A 19,857-nucleotide genomic window follows, 5' to 3' on the forward strand; every position below is an offset into this window, starting at 1 on the left:
TGTCGACGGCCGATGTGGGATAGATAGTTTAGAGAAGAAATGTCCCTGTAAGCTTCCAAAACTAATTTTAAAGTTTTAGAGATTGTGTTCTGGGCGGTTTGCCTTCTGGATTCTTCGGTTTGTGTTCCTCGCAATTTGCTTCTCACTAGTTAAACCCGTGTGTCTGCATCTCTCATCACATGACACAAGAATGTACACACACGAGTGACATGCATGATCAAGCGAACAAAATAGTGTTGTCGTAAGCCAATTCAAACTCCATGATTTATAGAACTGCTGAACCAAATTGATTCTTGCATTACGAAACACAAATCAGAAGAGCACGTACGGGTGAAGTTACATCGATGGATTGAAGAATTAACGCGTCCACAACATCGAACATGGTGTAGAAATTTGTTTCTCTACATTTATTCGAACTACATTACTTACAATTTTCGGTTTTTTTTCTTTTGACAAGGAAGCTCATGTGTTACATTTTACAACAACAAAAAGCCTAATTACGTGAAATAATCAAAGGCCCTGAACAGCTGAAAGAATGGGATAGATGTGATTGAATACAAAGCTGCCTAGCAAAAATTTAGGCCTCATATATTACATGCCATCAATATCAAGAAGATTTTCGCGACAAAAGCGGCTCCAACTGAGGATTAATCTGGGTGCCAGACTCCAGTTCGGATACCGATGAATCCTCTGCCCGTTGCCTAAGCAATCTCTGGAAGGAACTCAGTCTCTCTTCAGACGAAGGGTCTGCTGCTTTAGGTGTCTCCTTTAAGCTCTGGACGCGCTGAAGGCATACTTGAACTGCATCGTGCACTCTCACAAAGTACCACTCCTTACCAATCAGGTCTACTACACCTGCGCTTGATAAGGTCTTCAGAACTTCTCCATTCAGATTGGAAATGGCTATCTGTACCACACGCCGGTGGTTTTCAACATGATGTTAATAACAATCTCCAGATTTTTTAACAGTTTATATAATGACCAGAAAAAAACTCCAAACGACACTCACCTGGATATCACGTAACTTGTACTCCTGATGCAAGTCTTTCAAAGCTTGGACAGCACTGGAGTCTATATATGTTACAGCTGCAACGATGATAATGACACACTTTAGAAAATCACTGGAACCTTATTTAGATCAACGTTATGAACAACCTCAGCAGGCATGATATAAAAGAGAGAAGTCCATGTAAGTTTTTGAGTGCTATAAACAACGATGGATGACTTCCTGAAATATTTCCATATATGAATCACTGATTTAAATGATCTTAACCGACAACATACAAATAATTGAAGAGTATCAACTTAAGATTATGCTGGGAAATGTAACATCCATGTGAATCAATATCTAGTCATTAAATGCTTCTTCATAACCCATGAGAAGAACAAATTCTAAAGAAAAAAGCACAAGATTAGCAACACTTACGTGCCATCTCTATGATCACAAAATAAATTCTTTCAACTTCTGGTCCGCGACTGGTAGACCTGTCAACCTCAACTTCATATTCCCGTAACCTGACAGGCAATTAAATTTACTTGAAAATGACTTCTTAACTGGGGAAAACTAACTCAACTGTAGAGACTCCCTAGGTAAATAAACAGTTAAATTCATAGAATATCAAAATGGCACAACCTGATACTGTACCTGTCTTTTATGTAACTAATGTTTGCAAAATAAATAGGTGCGTCAATTCGTACAATCACAATTCCATTGTATGTATATGCTTCTGGATACTGTTGAATATTTCTATATACGGTGGTGCCTGGAAGACGCCCCAAGACAGCTGCAACATAAAGGAAATTATAAGCAACTTCTGTATTGGCTTTTAGCTTTTACTGAAGAAATGCATCTTCATTCCAAAATCCAAATAGAACTACAAACATAAGAATTTTTGCTTTTAGCTTTTACCAGCAAACCCCAAAAAAGTTACATGGAGAAAAAAAATCTTATTTTGCCAGTGCTAATGGAATGGCCAAGGGTTTCATTATCATTAGATGCAACTAGCAAGGAAAACTTGGCATCTTCTTTAGGCTCCAAGAGGCCAAAGAAAATCCAGACAATAACAATGTCATTTCCGTTGGGCAAGGAATAAAAAATTCAGACTTTTAACAGAGATGATGATGATATTCAGTAAGGTAATCAGAGATGACGATGATATTCAAAAAGGTAATCAGGGATGACGATGATATTCAAAAAGGCAATCAAAGATGACGATGATGATGAATACAATAGAAAAGAATAAGACAACAGCTGGGCTTCATAACTAGAATCATTGAAAGTTGAAATATGAACCAATTAATAAATAATTCAAGAACTATGAACAAGCTGCATCTACTTATGTGCACAGAATTTTTATCATAAATTGAAATTGCAGTTACCAATATGCGGGTTTGCTGATTCATGGATGACAAATGCAAGCGAAACACCAACCTGCAATCATGCAAGCACATTAAGCCTATATGATTTGACAAAGGAAACACAGAGAGAGAGAGAGAGAGAGAGAGAGAGAGAGAGAGAGATCTTCTAGAACTTTAATGATCTGTATGAATTTTGCATGGTAATCTATTGCCACATTGAGCTAAAAAGAACACGACAAAGCTATACATGTCAAGTTAACGCAAACTAAACTTGAAAACTTGTCTTGCATGGATGTATAAAATTAACTGTCTTCTGAAATTGAGCTACTGAGGCAACATTGGATTCTTATCATGAAAAAAGTTGTATTTAACACAATACATGATAGTTCTTATGCCCTAATTAGCCTTTCTTGCATAAAAACGCGGATTCCTTAGGGTATAAAGTTCGAACAAGGTCTCCCAAAACTAACATTGCTTCAAGTACTCACCCCAATAAGGACGCCAATCTCAATGCCAAGGAACAATGTTGTAGTGGCTGTAATGGTCCAAAGAAGAAAATCTTTCTTATCTACACCCCATAGAAATATAGCCTCATCATAGTCCACCTGAATTTCAATAGAAAAGAGTTGTTGTCTAAGTAATGGTAGTAATCAGTTCAATTATCACGAAATATCAGAGCACACAGCACAGTCACAGAGCAGAATCCAGAAATCCACTTCGTCCCCATATAGTACATGCACATGTCAATGATAGCTATAATGTCATTTTCTTTGATATCCACTAGCCAGAATGAAACTTTTCTTTTCCATGAATATGCATTAACTCAGATTTCAGGTAATACAGATACATATTTTAAGGATATGATCATTAGAACTTTGACTGCATAAAAGCTAATAGATATCTTCTACAGCAACCAAACGAATTATAGAATTACCCACCAGGCCTATCACAGCAGAAATCACAATAGCCGCCAGAGCACACTGAGTTAAGAGAAAATAAATCCCATAGTTAGAACATAGAAAGTATACACTCAAATGGAAAGATAGAATAAAGATCATAAATTTAAAAGGCACACAATTTGAAATAATAGCAAAAATACCACAAAAGCCACCAATCATGAGCTGCATAAGATTACATTCCTAAATGAAAAAGACAAATGCGATAACATGGAAGTAAACCTGAGGTATATATTCAAACAGTGGAGTCATGAATAGGAGAGCACAAGCCATTACGATTCCCATAACAAGTCCAGATAAGCCAGTTTTTGCTCCACTTTCATGATTCACAGCTGACCTAGAAAAGGAACCTGCACAAAGCCGAAGTAAGATAAAAAATATAAATATTTAAACACAAACCCTGCCTGCGGCTCATAGAGGAATCTCACCTGTTGTGGGGTATGCAGAAAAAAATGAACCAAAAATATTGGCCACACCAAGACCAAACAACTGTTTAGAAACAAAAAGAAGATTCATTAGTATAAGCGTTCTTGTCTGAGTAACAGTAGTCAGCAGTTCAGTTTTCTCACAAATATCAGCACACATCACCAAATCATGTGTCAACAAGCAATACTGATGTAGAAAAATAGACAAGCATGCAGTCAACATTTGAGCTTTAACCAAAAGTGCTTAAACCTATATTTTGTTTTTATACATGAGCAAGAGGTAAGGTTATGTGCTTGTGCACTTCCAAATTTTCCAAAAACATACCTCTTGATTCGAATCCAACTCGTACCCATTTTTTGCAGCTAATGCTTTTGCAATGCCCACAGATTCCTAGAGTTCAAAATATATTACCACAGAACTGATAGTTATAATCAATTAAAGGGAGAAAGCAAAGCTACAAGTAAGAGGTTCCATGGAGCTCCTCTTACCAAAATAGCTACACCAGTAATAAGAAGCGCAGTGGGAATCAAAGATGTAGCATATCCAAAAGCTTTAGGAATAGAAAAGCTTGGAAGACCCTGAGGTATATCTCCTACCTAAACAACAGCCAAGAACCTTTGTTAACAACTATGGTAAAAGGTAACAACTATGGTAAAGGGATGTAGAATCCTGCTATTACAAAAGAAACATTCCGATGATAACAGGAAAAAAAATAATTGTTTTTTGCCTTGACATTAATGACTATTCAATTTTAAAACCGGCACCAGATTAGATTGCAACTATTCAGGAAACTCTCATCTTCAGTATCGCCTGAATTCCAACTGGCAAGTCCACATGCTTACCTTAACCATCCCATTATTCAAGCAAATGGCATACGAAAACAGGTGCTTGTCATCCTGAATACATACTCTGAAAAACTCTACAGCAGCTATTTTAACAAAGCGAGTAATTATCTAGTTGAACTATTTTTTTCTAAATTTTTTGGATGAGATTCATGAGTTTTCAAAGCCTAGGATTTTAGTACAAGTGCATAACTGCCGATTTCTGGTTGATAGAATGAAGACAAAAACAGAACATGTGATCTAAAATTTCTTAGTAAAGCAAATTTAAACAGAACATCCAGAAACTAGTATTGCAATCCCTACATTGTTAGATTAAATAATTTCCAATCAAAATGAGTCTAATTTACATCACTCTCACCAAAGATATGGAAGATGGATTAAATATTTTCACAAAAATTGTGCCCGAAAGGACAGCTGTGAGGGGGCCTGCAGCTCTCAAGAATCGCAAGTACTTCCTTGTTTTTCCCTGAATGGTTAAATTAGAAAGTTAAAATCAAAACTATGCTAAGAAATATATCCGACTAAGTGAATACAATAAGCTCATACCAAGTGCTTCATGGTCAAAAGAATTGCAAGAATGACGGATCCCATTACAAAAGGGGGCCACGAAAACTACAAAACAAAAAACCTGCTGTAGTTAGCAAAGAATTGATAAGAAAAACAGAAAGCTAGTCACAGTTAACAGTAGATGAAGCAAATAAATGCATATCTGGTTCAAGTATTAGAAGAAGGATGGGGCACATATATGTAAATAAGGTTAAGTGAATTCTTAGGTATGGAATAATCAGTTATTAAAGGGCATAATGGAAGTTAAAAGCATGGTTGCTGTGCAGATTGTTACTGGCAAAGCAATGGTGCCAAAAAATCATCAAGCATAGTGTACAAAATAATCTATAAGGGATCCAACAGCATTTCTTCCAGTTTCCTACTTATTGGTTTCACTTTCATGTCCTAACATCTGACACTCCATTTTCAAAACCTAGAATATGGTCGATTTGCTCAGAGACTATACATCTGATGCTTGACTCTTGTATATCCAATGTAGAGGGCGCCTGGACTAGTCTCAGTTCAGGCATACCAAGGCATAAAACATTATAGCATGTGGTAATCTCTATACGAAAAACAGAAGTTGTCACCTAATTCCCACTAGAGAGAGAGAGAGAGAGTATCATGAATCACTTCACAAGGTAATCGTATCAGACTATTAGTACTTCAAATGACAGATGAAACATGATGCATGACATGCATTAGTTGCATAGCATTCTTATTGTTGATCATGGGGAGATACATCCGACAAGATGACAATATTTAATGTTCTGCTAAAGTGCAGAAGCAAAATTATATAATTTATCATATTCGCAAAAGATTATAGATCATTATTTAAGAAAAATAATATTGACAGCAACAGTTGGTTGTAAAAGATAAATTAACAAATAATTGTAATACTGCATGAGAAATTCAAACTCAAACCCAAATATGATATGAAGGTTATACCACTTGGGCATGCAAGCAAAGCATACCCCATCAGCTCCAGCTATAATACTCTTTATCAACGGCACAATCTTGCTACTTCGTTCTATATCATATCCCAAAAAGTATTTTGCTTGAGATAAGGCAATCACAATGGCTGAAGCAGTTGTAAAGCCAGAAATGACAGAGTGGCTGATGAAGCGGATAATCCATCCAAGCCTGGACGAGCAAAGAATCTAATGTAAATGAAATCAAAATACAACATCAAGGTAGCAACTAACAATATCGTATAGCTTATAAAACTTTTCACACTCCAAAGTCGTTTTTCTCGGGACAAAAAGGATCCCACCATAGACTATGAAATTCATTTTTGATAACTCTATGACTTGTACAAGGTAAAGCTAAATTGTAGTAGCATGACAGATAAAGCACCAACAACATGATCAACAAGTTTTCGGCTTTCACTTTTTTAGAGCTCAAAACACAAGGCATCTAATTTCTGATGGCATAAGTACATGTACATGCTGTATCCATGAGCATGCACTTAAAGAGGGGAAAAGCAGACGTACCTCAAGAGCCCCAAAATGCATTCCATGACCCCTACCATAAATGCCAGTAATATAGCCAGTTCTGTGTATAATGCATCAGATGAATCAACAATGCTAGTTAAGACATTAGAGACCAGGAGAGAAACCAATGCTACTGGACCAACGGCTAGCTGACGAGATGAGCCAAATATGGCATACACAAATAAAGGTATAAAACCAGAGTCTTCCTTGCAAAATCAAACAATCAGAATCAAAACATGCAGATAAATTAGTAGATAAATCAACAAGAGAGTTTTGTAGAGTGGTCACCCTATTCACTAGCAGTTTGGAACTTACAGAGTCCGTATATCGGTTCAAGTCCAGCCAATTTTGCATAAGACATTGCCTGGAATTCCACAACAAACGGTCAACAGAAGAAACATACCTCATTCAGTATGTGGATGAAATATTTAATCTCAAACCGGTCTCACTGCAATCACGAATTAGCAATATCTAAAACATGCCGCATTCAGTATAACATAACATAATTTTGATTTAAAATTTTAACAGATGCATCTAAGATTTACAACCGTACAACCAATATGTTCATAACACAATATGAACCAATATTATATCGTTTCTTTAAACGAAAAATTGCTCCTAAATTAATTAATTATAATGCCATAAAACAGTATCATATTTCTGTCTAATCACCATGTCTTTAATTGCCTAGCCGCCAAGAAAGTCAAATCATAATAACTACAAAATCACACGGCAAAGAATAGTAGTGGACAATTTGCACACGGGACCGATTTATTACAACTAATTGCTAAAGAGAATTACAAATCCGTCTAATCATAAATAGTGATTACATATACAGACGAAATGAAAAACAAGAATGTGATTGGAGAGAGCTTTCGTGTTTGGCTTCCCAGAAAATGAAGGAAAATTGTATGAATTTATGTCTTAGATCTCAAGATTTTCCATTTGTTTAGAAATCAGATTACGATAAAATAGCGGTGATGACAATTTCGAATTCAACCTGATTCCAGCTTAATTAGTTACTTTGTGTTTCAAAAAATCAGCGTTAAAATCGGTTTGTTTATCCTCTTAATAATTAATTAACGACAGAAGATTAGAAACCACAAAAAAATGAGCATTTTCTGTTTGGTTGCTGAGAAAATTAAATATTCAGGCGACGAACAGGCCTTGAATTATCAGCTTAAGAAACAGGAACTTCCATTTCGGTTTAAAACAAAAACAAAAAATTATAAAAGAATATAAAGGAACGAATTGGCCGAATTGAGGAGAGCAGCAAACGCTTCGAATTTTCTTTTCCTTTTCTTTCATTTTCTCGGCAACCAAACAGAGAACGAAAATTAAAAATTGTTACCTGAGGAACGAGCATGACGCCGACGGTGATGCCGGACATGAGATCGACCTGCAAATACTCGCGCCATTTGTAGGTCCGAATCCAGCGGGAGCAAGGCAAGAAGAGCGCCAGCCATTCGACCCAGGTCATGCTCTGGACCTTCGATTTCCATTTCGACAGCGCCGCCCACGGCGACGACGAGGAGCTCGACGAAGTCGTGTCGGGGTGCTGGAGCGGGATGATTCGAACGGGTCGGGCGGAGGTCGGCATGGAGGATCCGGCGGCGAAGTCCGTGTAGCTTGGAGATGCGTAGGTTATCTCCATGCGCACCACCGGCGCATGTGAGTTATTTATTCCGCGGTTTTGTGCATGCGCGGCGCTCGGTGGCCGAGAGAAAATGATGACGTGATGGGAATTAGTGGTCCACTTAGTGTGATTAACATGGTATTTAACAAAAACGGGAGATTTATTAATCGTTATTTTGTGGGGTTAAATGACTTTTATTTATACACGCGATCTTTACTTTCAATCGGCCGCCGCTTTAGAAAATACAAGTAATTAAAAAAAAATTAAAAACAGATGTAGTATTATTAAATTATAAATGTAATTGTGTAAATCATATTAATAATTGATTACCTATTAGGAATGACATGTATCTAGGAATATCTCTTATATTCCTATTAGGAATTGATTACCGATTAAGAGTTGTAATCCTAAAAAGATAAGGAATTAACCTTCCCTACTAATATATATAAAGGCACAATGGGGTGGGATAGAACACACCCACAATTACACATCTATCTCTTCTCTCTACTATTGCCGCACCTCTCTCTATGGCCTCCATAATTGTTTAGTAAATTATGCCTACAACACGTTATCGGCACGCTCTTGACGCTGCGCTAAAGATAGTATGTTCTTCAATTAGGGGAGTATTATGTTTTAATCATCCTTTTCATGATTAATTAATTATTTTATTGAATTGATATACATGTTATTGATTCAATTTAATTTTTCTGTGTTGGACGTGATACAACGCATTAGAGATGCAATTCCGACTTTCTGAAAATGATCTTTTACAAATCCAAAGGCTTTTGTCGTTTTCTGCCAATCAGGTACGCTTAAAATAAAGTAAGATATTTGAAACGACCATGAAGCATGAAAACATTCATCATGATGCATGAACCCCTACATTTATATTTACCTTCCGATATATATATATATATATTCCATATATTTATCAATATATATATATATGTTTCATGCGTTACGCAATTATATTTGCTATTTGGAATTGTGAGTCAAAGCATATAAAATAAATTATAAGCAATTCTAGGTTTTTTTAAAACCCTAGGATGTCGAAAAAAATCTGGGTTGATTAACCCTAGGGCCTGCAGCCCTCGGTCCAAACCCCTGAGTCCAACACGGCCTGACCTATTTGTTGGGCCCTTGCCTCACCTTGGCCTAAATGACGCAAGCCATTGGCTTGCTGGGCTTGACCCTCCCAGCTCACGTGTCACCAAGCCAGCCCAATAGGCTGGGCTTCTTTTGCCCCGGACCCAACCCACGGCCAGTTATTGTTAGGCCTGACCTATGCCCCCCTTTTTCGGCCTAAAGCCAGCAGCACTCCCTTACCTACGGCACGTGGCCTAAAGCCACCTAATGGGCTGCATACTGCAACCGACCCTACACAACACCCAGCCCAATTTTTTGGGCTATGGGTTTTTCGACCCAATGCTATTATTTAGCATTTTTAATAATTTTAACTTAAATGTTATTATTTTTGTTTCTACGATCGATCCCGAATGGTCTCGATCTATTGAATTAATTGAAAGTGACCAACAGTCTATTAATCTGACATGACATCCAAAATTATTGGCATGAAGCCTACTTTTGGACATTAATGATTCAATATTTTATTTCTCTTCCTTGAACAGTTAACTCACTTTCGTAGTCCCGAAGCGCTCACACTTGAGTTCCTAAAGCAACTCAAATCCACTACACTTAAATCAACATATTGCATTATGTGTTCTTGCATGAACCTCTCTTTTATGAACTAAATGTTCATAAACTAAATTGAACCTGTAGTTTCGAATTTAGTGCCTTTGAAACCTGAAGTTTTCTTAAAACAATATACCCATGAAAACTCAACATTTTTCATGAAAACTATGTCTTAGAACTCGAATATTCTAACTTTGATGCTTATGGATGATTCATTCCCATACCACCAATCACAATCTTGTTCCTTCCAATTAGTGGATTGTCGAACCGTCACAAGTTTGATTTTCCCTGATTTGGATGTTTCTAGTAAAAACCACTTCATGTTGGGTACAAGACGTGAATCTCTACTAGACGATCAAGAAGCTGAGAAAACATTAAAGCCAACAATGGAAAGGAAGAGCAGCCTCCGTCATGATTTTTATTCGAAGACTTATGCCCGAAACATTACAAATGGAAATACCTCCCGAACGAGGATTCCATGGCTCTTTGGCTCACTTATACGAACTGTCTAATCATGAAAAACACTGCCTGAAACCACACCATGATTACGTCCATGAATGAGTACGATTCTGAAGTTTATAAATCCGATCAAATTTTGACTGGAGAATACTTTTCTCGTCCTTCCATGTTTCTAACTCGCCTCTGAAGCAGTAATGTAGAAAGCAGAAGTTTACTAAATTCTCAGATATAATTACTACCACAAATGTGAGAGAAAGCTATAGACACAACTTCAGCCAGAGTCCACCGAACGATATAAACTCAGTTCGACTGGAGTCTACCGAATGATTTAACCTTGTTCGGTCAAAGCCTACCGAATGGTGATGCCCTGCTTCGGTAGAGACTTACCGAATAGACCCTTCCAGCTTCAACTGGAGCTTATCGAACCCAATTCGGTTATGTCTCTCTCATAATCTAATTTTTTAGTTTGTTTTCACAACATATGGTAGAATCAGGGCCTGCCAAGATGTGGCATTATGCACAAAGCATGATCCTTAGCACCTAAGACCTAAAACTTTAAGAATAAGGGATAATATTTTTAAACTTTAACCCTACAGAATCTACTTCTGTCTCGATGGAATAGATTAATGGTTATGCACATGTTCGTGCCCCTACCAATGATGTTGAGGAGTACCATTTTAGTAATCAATATATGAGATTAATTTGCTCCACCGAACACCGTTGAATGAACAGAATTTTGACATAGATGGCATTGTTGGCCGAATCCTCTTAATAAACCATTTACTTTGTAAACATTTTTTTCATGTTCTTGGATTCACATTTGACGATTGTTTTACTTATGGATAATCTTATTGATATTGTCCTCGAATATGAGTTAATTGAATCTTGTTTATTATGACCGAATTCAATTAAACACATGATTAGGTAGGAATGTGAGAAAGTTAGTTGTTTGGATGAATGTGATTCTACGCACACTAATTTTACACCTAAATCACATCTCTAACAATGACTTCAGATCTATACAACCCGATTCATAGCATTGGCATGTTTTTCGTTGTATGAATGGTACTGAATTACCATTTAAGGGACCTTAAATGCTCCATATCGTTGAGTTTTTATGGATAATCGAGAGAATAATGATCATCAATGAAATCACTGAAGAAAATAGAGTGAAATATCTTTGCACCACCTCCAATAATGAGCATGAAGCTTTGATTTGGGGTCAATGGGTTGTCTCCTAACTGGGGCACACGCCACATGTGGCCGGCCTGGAGTTGGGTGATTGAGTAGTACTTGTTTTGGCACGACCATTTGGGACACTTAGGTCGAACAATGATGCTATGGCGCATCTCTTTACCCGAAGTAAGGATCTTATGCCTACAAAACACACTTTGCCAAGCCTGCTTATTAGGGAAATTGATTTCTATATCATTCATCGCGAAGATACGAAACGACTTTCTTTTCACAGTGGATTCAAGGGAATATATGTGGACTAATCCAACCAAAATGCAGACCATATAAATACTATGTTGACAATTTTCGATAAAGTATCGAATGTCTTTTGGGTTTATAATTGAACATCGAATTCTCATGTTCACCCTAAATAGCCTTGCCTAGCGATCATAAAGCATAATTTAAATGATTGCCCAGATCTTGGTGAACGTTCTAAGTTTTCGATTTCTGCCGAGGCTATGCAATCTTGTATGCAGTTTTGTTGGTCCGCCTTGAGGCCCATTGCCACCTAACCATTTTGACGTTACAGTTGGTTACAGTTGGTCATATTAGGGAAATATGACCTTAGTTGCAAAATCTTCGAATCATTCCAAGATTCACTTTACTTCACTACGCCACAAGTGAGACATGGTTAGAAGTTCTTGTTGAGCATATTCGAAGTACTTGTTGTTTTCATCTATCGTTGAGTCTCAACAACGATCCATGAAGACTATGCCACATGTATCCACCTGACCAAGACATGATACATCAACGAAGTCAACGCCAAGACATATTGCATCCACATCTACATTAGCAAAGCATCAAGAGATTGAAATCATGCAAGCCGATCCCAGACAACCTTGCCAACCTCTACACGATGTCACTGCCGAAGTCAACCTTCCAGAAGCTTGTCCGAGAATTGGTATGCCTAACTATCATATGCAATGCTTGTAGTTCTCATTTGGAAGTTTTTTCAAACTCAGGGGGAGTATCCAGAATTATGTTTACTTGATCTTAATGTACTCTTTTTCCCTACGATTAGATGCATTTTTCCCACTCGATTTTTGCTACATAACTAGATTTTAACAAGGCACCCATCCTGAGTTTATCATTTATTTGTGAGCTCTTATACTTGTGTCCAAAAGACGTATAGTTTTGACTTAATGCAACTTCTTACATTTCTCCTTTGTCTATGAGTTTTTCTCCCACCTTTGGTTTTATCATAGCGAGGTTTTGTGAGTTTTACTTTTTATGCATTCTTCTGTTAATCTAAGACTCGCACTCGCTCATTGTGTCGACGACTTCATCAATTGTACTTGCTTCATCGCTGAAGACCTGATGCGCCATTTACTTGAGTATTTACACACTCAATAAGGATTGTTGTAATCCTATTAGATTAGGAATGTAATTGTATAAATCCTAGTGTATTTAGGAATATCTCTTATATTCTTATTAGGAGTTGATTACCTATTAAGAGTTGTAATCCTAAAAGGGTAAAGAATTAACCTTTCCTACTACTATGAATAAAGGCACAATGGTGTGAGATATAACACACCCATAATTACACATCTCTCTCCTCTTTACTATTGCTACACCCCTCTCTCTATGGCCTCCATAATTGTTCAGCAAAATTATACCTACAACAAGGGAAAATAAATCGTTGCGTTGATTTGACAAAAATTAAAGAAATGTTAATTTGATTGTGGACATCAGCTTCTAAATTTGAAGAGATTTTTTAAGTACTGGTATTTAAGCGGTATTCTATATATATATATATTTTTTTTTTTGGGTCAAACAATAGATTTTGTTAGATTAAATGTTAGATTAATCATTGATGAAGTTTGAACTCACACCGTCATTCGAGAGCTCAATTACTTTTCATTACTGTAGCAAAAGGGCATTTACATATATTTCCTCTGTTTATTTTAAGATTCGTGCACCACCCACTTATTCGTTTTTTTTTATTATTTACTTTTATTTACATTATTTTGTTGAATTCTTTTTATGTACTTGAAATATGTAATTTTACCAAAACGTCAAGTACTTGGTGACAAGTTTTTGCCGCCAGAATGGAAATTTCCAAGCAAGGTAAACGTATCAGAATAGGGGTGGAGATGGATCATGGAACGGAAAACGACAAAAACTATCTATCATACAGGCTTTAGGTTAAGTCTCACAAAGATTTGAGATCAAGTTCACCTTAATCATAACATTGGCAATTATAAGCTTACTTTTTAGTGAATAGTAAGAACAAATCGCGTATTATAAAGTGAATGAATACGAGAGATGAGAAGGATGTCAAAGAAACGACAAAACAATAAATTATTTGAAAACTTTAAAATTGTCATCTATTATTGAAATGCTTACAATTTCACGTGTTTTAATATAAGTAAATCATAAATAACGATCACATATATTATAATGATGTTATAGTACCACTCAATTGTTTCCGCTGTGGAAAGGTGGAGTGGAGGGGACGTACTAAGCTAGTGTTGTGATTATAATTACGAAGTTTCCTAATCAATGATGATGGAACATAGGGAGATTCAACCAATAATATATTTAAAAAATCACTAAAATAAAATTAAATAAAAATTTGAAAATATAGAAAAAATGGTAAGGGTGTGGGTTTTGGATGAATGTGGACGAGAGTACGTATAAGTTCAAGACCGCATGATTGAGGAGGAGGGGTAGGTGATTGAATCCACGTGACTCAGGTGTAGGCGTTGGGACAGCTCAGAGCTCACCATGTGAATGTATCGGACTCGCCTGATTTACCAGTTTTCAGATACTTCGGTTATGTGTTAATAATGGTCATGTAAAAAAAAAAATTATTAAGCGTTTTATATAGTAGTTTTTCCCTGGCAATTGCTTCACTAAAAAGTGCTTCTATGGAACCAGATTCTCTTTAGATCCAAATGAATTGAACTTAATGATCAAATGATCCAGACTATTAAAATTTGATCCAACAGCTATAATTATCATCATTTTTAGAGGATTTTCTATTTGTAACCGTTAGATTAAATTTCAAAAATCCGGATCATTTGATAAGTAGGTTCAATTCTTTTGGATCTGGAGGGGATCCGGTCCTGTGCTTCTATGCCCAAAAGCACAGGTAAGGAAGTAGAAATTCTCGTGTTTAGAATTTAGAGAGGGAAATTGTTGTGTTCGCTGAGAGGACTACGTCATCTATACGTTCAAACACAACCAAACAGAGCCCTTGTATATCAGACTTGGTTAAAGCAAGTTCGTGGTAAACTCATCCTATGTAAAGATTCGTTTTGAAGTGCTTTTAAAACAACCGAAAGCATTTTTAGTGAAAGTATTTTTGGGTTCGAAAATCACTGAAAGTGCATTTTAGAAAAACACAGTTCAGTATTTTTTTCCATAAAGTACTTCAAGTATTTTTTCAAGATTCACTTGCATATTGGTTTCAAAAGAACTTTCATCAAAAGCGTTTTCAATCATTTTAAAAGCACTTCTAAACACATCCTTAAGACCTCCAACACAAGAGTAAGGTCAAGTAGTGAGTTATCCTTTTGTAGGCGGTTGAAAAACATGCAAGTTTCTCAAGGAGTGGAAATATACAGTAACTTGAAATTGCTGGGTCTCACTTTAAGGTGCATGCGACCCCGGCCATACAAATGCTCAGTGTTACCAGAATCCCAACTTGTTCTTGACGCCTACCAAACATCTACACATTCTCAGTTTATTACTGCCTTCGATTCGGGATCGATTCTAGCATACAAAGTTGAACACAACAACACATAGAAATATCCTCACTTTTATGAGTGCGACTGTGCGTGCTCCGGCTTGTGGCTGAACTCGTAATCTAGATGAACAAAGGCGCGCTCGATTTCAGGCAGGAGCTCAAGCTTCTCCTGCAGCGTTTCCCCTATGTCATGAGCCTCTTGTAAGGGCATGTCTGCCGGCAGGACAATGTCAACCTCGACGAAGTAGTGTGAGCCAAAGGTGTAAGCCCGGACTGTATCGATATGGCGTATTGCCTCGTGATGGTTCCAGCAAAGGTATGTCAATTTTTGTAGATATTCGGGAGCAGCTGATCTTCCAACTAGCGAGTTCACATTTTCCAGCACAGTCAATGACCATGTGCGAATGGTGTACAAGGCCAGCTGCAACAATCCAAGGTCAAAACCCCATTAGCAAAATAATGGACATAGCATCAATTGAAATTTGACTTTAACACAAATCATAAGATAATCAACACCCAGGAGACGTCGGTTATTTGTGAACAAATGTTTGACAACCTCTCATCTAATATCTTGTTCGAACTGCTATGTACTTCATAAGATTTACCATCCCTCTACTAAATATGAAAGTTTCGACACTCTTAACATAAGAGTTCCCTATAGTTATTTGTGGTAAGGAAGGGTAGAAGAATGACGAGAGCAGGAAGCCACTTACAATGATGGCTCCAACGGGGTCCATCCAATCATCAAAATAATTAGCAAGGAGCACAGCAACGAGACCAATGATGTTAGTTATAACATCAAAGAAGTGATCCTGGGCATAAGCTTTAACAATTTCGTTCTTGAAACTGCGGCAGTAAAGCATCAGAAGGAATTTTACCAAAGTCACCGAGAGCATAATGCCCACGACCCATCGCTCTTGATTCTTGGTCAAGTTGAAGTCATCCTCCTAGTCAAACGTATAAATTTCAAAGTCAAGAGTGTTTATTTGAACAATCGATTGAAAAGATCATTTATTCAAGCTTCCAAGTGAACAAATATCTTAATCTGATTAATAACAGCTCATAATAACTTACATCAGAAACCAGTGTGCGCAATGACTCCAGGATGATCTGCAGTCCCAGGGTTGCCATGACAGAGGCAAAAACAAGGATTCCCTGCATTTTTTTTTCCAAGCTTCAGATTTGAGTATGATAGACATTTCACCAACTCCTCAAAAACAGATGAGAAAAATTATGACCTACAAGAATTCAAGCTAAGTATATCAACTGCTATATGTAGAACAAGTCTTTAAAGCAATGGCAAATAAACAAACCAAGCTATGGAAAAACAATCCATCTACCTAGAGAATCTGCTTGGCGTAAAGCTAAGGAAGAGTGCTTGTTGAGCCACACGACAAGTAGGTTTTTTGACAAACCACCCAACGAACTTAACAGGGATTAACCCGTGAGACTTCCTAGTTGGCACAAACACACACTTAGAATGTATGATCAACTTCTAAGTCCTAACACATGACAACAATTCATCACATACAATATCCAACGGCACTATAGACTGGCAGATAAAACGAAAATATTTCTACTTAAAAATATAGCCTAACTTACAGAAAACAAAGAAAGACAAAAGAAACCATCACAGGCTCTGATGGAAGAAAGCAAAGCGACCAAGATATGCCAATGAAAACTCCATATGGGAAACAAGGAAGACAATGGTCAAGCATATAGACAACGATATGAGGCAGCATGAATCAAGAAAGTATGGGAAATGGTTAGAACTTTGCTTAGATAGAATACATTAAACATGGATTAAGAAATACTGTCTAGCTATTTGAAAAAGTGGGAAAAAAAGCACTACCATGTACAGGTTATACAGATAACTTTGATCTTCACTCCCAAAAGAGAAGAGAAGATAGAAATTGTATCCAATCTCAACAATCGAGGGCGCCCAGTATGGGTGAACCCCGAACTCATTAATCGTTTAGACTGGAGAGCCACATGACTATTTAAGTTGCATGACTAAATTAGCAACCATGCTTTGGTGATTAAACCTATGATATTATATAACACTATAACAGTAATGTATATCCCCACAAAGAGCAGAAAGACAAAGAAAGGTCGTGGTGTATAGCTTTGAAGGCCGCATTAAACACAGAAAGCATCGTAATACAGTTTGAAACTATGGCTATAGCTACCATCAAGAATAGTACAGACACGTACCAACGGCTGCATTCTTTTCTTCCCAATAGGATACTGATATGGGCTAGGGGTTTGCATGGAGAATGCAGTAAACCACAAGATGAAGCCGGACAAAAGATCAAGCAATGAGTCCAATGTGGATGCAATGATGGCCAATGAACCACTTCTGACAGATGCATAAACTTTAGCCGCAAAAAGAACCATGTTTGCAATATTGGATATTCTGATGGCAAAAGTCTCGCTTTTTGCCAACTTTTCCTTCTCTTCCTGCAATAAAACTCGTTACATTTCAGTTTAAGTAATTCGAGTATATTGAGAAGAAGACAGAAAACATGATGCTATACCAACCTTTGACATTCCAGGAATAAAACCACGCTCCGCCAAGGCATCCATTTCAGTAAAGCCCTCGAGCATTTCTACCTGTTGTTGGTAATACTCCGCCACAGTATCCTCCGTCCCTAAGGCCATCAAGCAGAACAATTAAAATGGCACCTCATATGTTAATTGCATAATGTTTTTAACATAAAAATAACTACAAACAGTCTACGCATTTGCATATATCCCTTTGCCCCTTTCACCCTTCGCATGAACGGAAAACATGAAACCCCGTTCACCCTCCACAAAGATGATAAAATTATAAACTAAGACAGCAGCAAGTACTCAATACTCCCAACCACAATCCGAAAATGCTTTATTTACCCGAAGATCGACAACATACAAACAAACAGGTATAAATAAGTGAACTTACACTCTCAGTCAGTCTCAATGATCTAGCAATACCAAGGACAGCATACTGAAATTCAAGTAAACCCCATAAATTCTAAACTCCTCAACTCCTTCACTCCCCCCCCCCCCCTCCCCAAATGTTTATAATTCACCTCTCCTTCGAGCTTTTCGAATACGAATTTATGCATAGCAAATTGAACCCTCCATCTGGAATCATATATACATATACAGAAAAGCAAAGGCTAAACTCCCACCACAAAAATTAATACGAATTTTTTAATTAACCAAAAACAAAAAAGCTGAGCTACCAAAAAAGAAAAATTCTCGGAGAACAGAACACTCAACGCAATATTCCCATTTCAGACCATACAAAGTAAATAAAAAAAAATAAAAAAAAACACAAATCACAATCAAATATTCCGGAGAAGGTGCGGAAAATTACCTAAAACCCCAAGGCAGTCATGGATTCCGCGCGGAGGCTTCTTCTCCTTGTGCTCCGACGACACCTCGAAGCCGTCGAAGTTCAACCGCCACGACCGGTCGACAATGCTCGACCCCTGCAACAGCGAGCTCTCCTCGTCGTAGTCGGGCGTCACCGGCTCCACCATTATCCCGGTCACCGTGTGTTAGAGAGAGAAAGAGAGGGAGAGAGAGAAGGCTAGGTTAGAGAGAGAGTGTGGGAGGAGCAGAGGAGCATTCGAGGGGCAGGAACTGAAAAACTCGATGAGGATCCGAGGGGTTTTTGGGAAACGGAAATTTATATTATGGCCCTGTTGTGGACCTTGTGGTCTGCATACTCGGAGAGTTAGGCGCCAGGGAAGTATGTGAGTTGCGAAAACGGAAAGTTCTGATCGCCATCTGATGCCACGTGGACGGCGACGAGGGGTTATGTCAAAAGGTTGATGGGAATGGAAAGGCATCTTTCGGATCTCTTCCACCAAATCTTACAGATCAAGTGATTCGAATTTTTAAAATTTAATCTAATAGTTAAAATTATTAACTTTTAAACAATTTTTATTTGTAACCGTTGAATCAAATTTCAAGAATTCGAATCACTCGATATGTGGGTTAGATCTGACGACGATCTCCACCGAAAGTAATAGACGGTGTCCCTGTGTCAGGGCCAGAGATTCTGGTTTACGTTGAATTCGGGTCACAGTCAATGCGGGTCCCAATTCTGGATAGGATTCTGGATTTGGGTTATTGGTGCGACGGAGGCGTAGGTAGACCTGCGCTTGAGGATCGTCGGATGGCTATCAGGTAGCGATTAACCAATGATGGCGCACTTGATCAGAAACTGGCAGAGTTGAAGTATGCTGAGTCAGAGTTGGTAGGCTGTTCGGTTTCGTGAGAATTGGAATGAGAGAGGTCGCAACATGTGTGGATTCGTTGGCCCACTTGTTGATGCATATCTAAACCAACGTTAGCCGTACATTTCCACTGTGCGTGCGTGACAACCTTTCATTTTAAATTTTTTGGAAAAGTACTTTTAGAAAACACTTTAGGTGGTTTCTACAAAAAAAAAAAAACATTAGTTATGTATTTTTTGTAAAAATATCTTTAAGGTACTGTTTGCTATGTGGGACGGAACGGAATAGAGTGGACA

General features: G+C 37.6%; 2 protein-coding genes across 3 annotated transcripts; both read right to left on the minus strand.

Annotated features, from left to right (window-relative positions):
• Window positions 1-381: 381 nt before the first annotated feature.
• LOC137733767 (probable sulfate transporter 4.2) lies at window positions 382-8,423 on the minus strand. 2 transcript variants are annotated; one of them, XM_068472949.1, is made up of 17 exons: window positions 7,973-8,423; window positions 6,937-6,985; window positions 6,622-6,823; window positions 6,103-6,271; window positions 5,129-5,194; window positions 4,941-5,048; window positions 4,229-4,336; window positions 4,065-4,130; window positions 3,743-3,803; window positions 3,537-3,664; window positions 3,297-3,338; window positions 2,847-2,963; window positions 2,380-2,431; window positions 1,646-1,784; window positions 1,427-1,515; window positions 1,010-1,086; window positions 382-907 (listed from the first exon to the last, which is right to left on the minus strand). In XM_068472949.1, exons 1-17 carry the CDS (start codon window positions 8,273-8,275, stop codon window positions 608-610), a joined length of 2,076 nt encoding a protein of 691 aa, XP_068329050.1. In that variant the 5' UTR covers window positions 8,276-8,423; the 3' UTR covers window positions 382-607. The 2 variants fall into 2 exon arrangements, with proteins under 2 accessions (XP_068329050.1, XP_068329049.1); XM_068472948.1 differs by having other exon boundaries at window positions 6,622-6,827; window positions 7,973-8,112.
• Window positions 8,424-15,192: 6,769 nt separating this feature from the next.
• On the minus strand, window positions 15,193-19,042 carry LOC137733949 (metal tolerance protein 11-like). The gene is made up of 6 exons (XM_068473168.1): window positions 18,694-19,042; window positions 17,874-17,983; window positions 17,547-17,792; window positions 16,407-16,487; window positions 16,046-16,279; window positions 15,193-15,753 (listed from the first exon to the last, which is right to left on the minus strand). The coding sequence occupies exons 1-6, from the start codon at window positions 18,857-18,859 to the stop codon at window positions 15,406-15,408; spliced, it is 1,185 nt and encodes a 394-aa protein (XP_068329269.1). The 5' UTR covers window positions 18,860-19,042; the 3' UTR covers window positions 15,193-15,405.
• Between the last annotated feature and the right edge of the window lie 815 nt (window positions 19,043-19,857).

This window comes from Pyrus communis, chromosome 5 (assembly GCF_963583255.1).
Source record: "Pyrus communis chromosome 5, drPyrComm1.1, whole genome shotgun sequence".
In the NCBI taxonomy this organism is placed as follows: Eukaryota; Viridiplantae; Streptophyta; class Magnoliopsida; order Rosales; family Rosaceae; genus Pyrus; species Pyrus communis.

Bases quoted from the DNA above. Each gene is read 5' to 3' on its own strand.
- LOC137733767 (XM_068472949.1), bottom strand. From the start codon at position 8,275: ATGGAGATAACCTACGCATCTCCAAGCTACACGGACTTCGCCGCCGGA. The intron at 1,785-2,379 runs GTAACTGCAATT...TTTATGTTGCAG, and splicing joins ATCAGCAAACCCGCATATTG to CTGTCTTGGGGCGTCTTCCA. The intron at 908-1,009 runs GTGAGTGTCGTT...CGTGTGGTACAG, and splicing joins ACAAGTTACGTGATATCCAG to ATAGCCATTTCCAATCTGAA.
- LOC137733949 (XM_068473168.1), bottom strand. From the start codon at position 18,859: ATGGTGGAGCCGGTGACGCCCGACTACGACGAGGAGAGCTCGCTGTTG. The intron at 17,984-18,693 runs GTAATTTTCCGC...TGATGGCCTTAG, and splicing joins TGACTGCCTTGGGGTTTTAG to GGACGGAGGATACTGTGGCG. The intron at 16,488-17,546 runs GTACGTGTCTGT...AAAAAAATGCAG, and splicing joins AGAAAAGAATGCAGCCGTTG to GGAATCCTTGTTTTTGCCTC.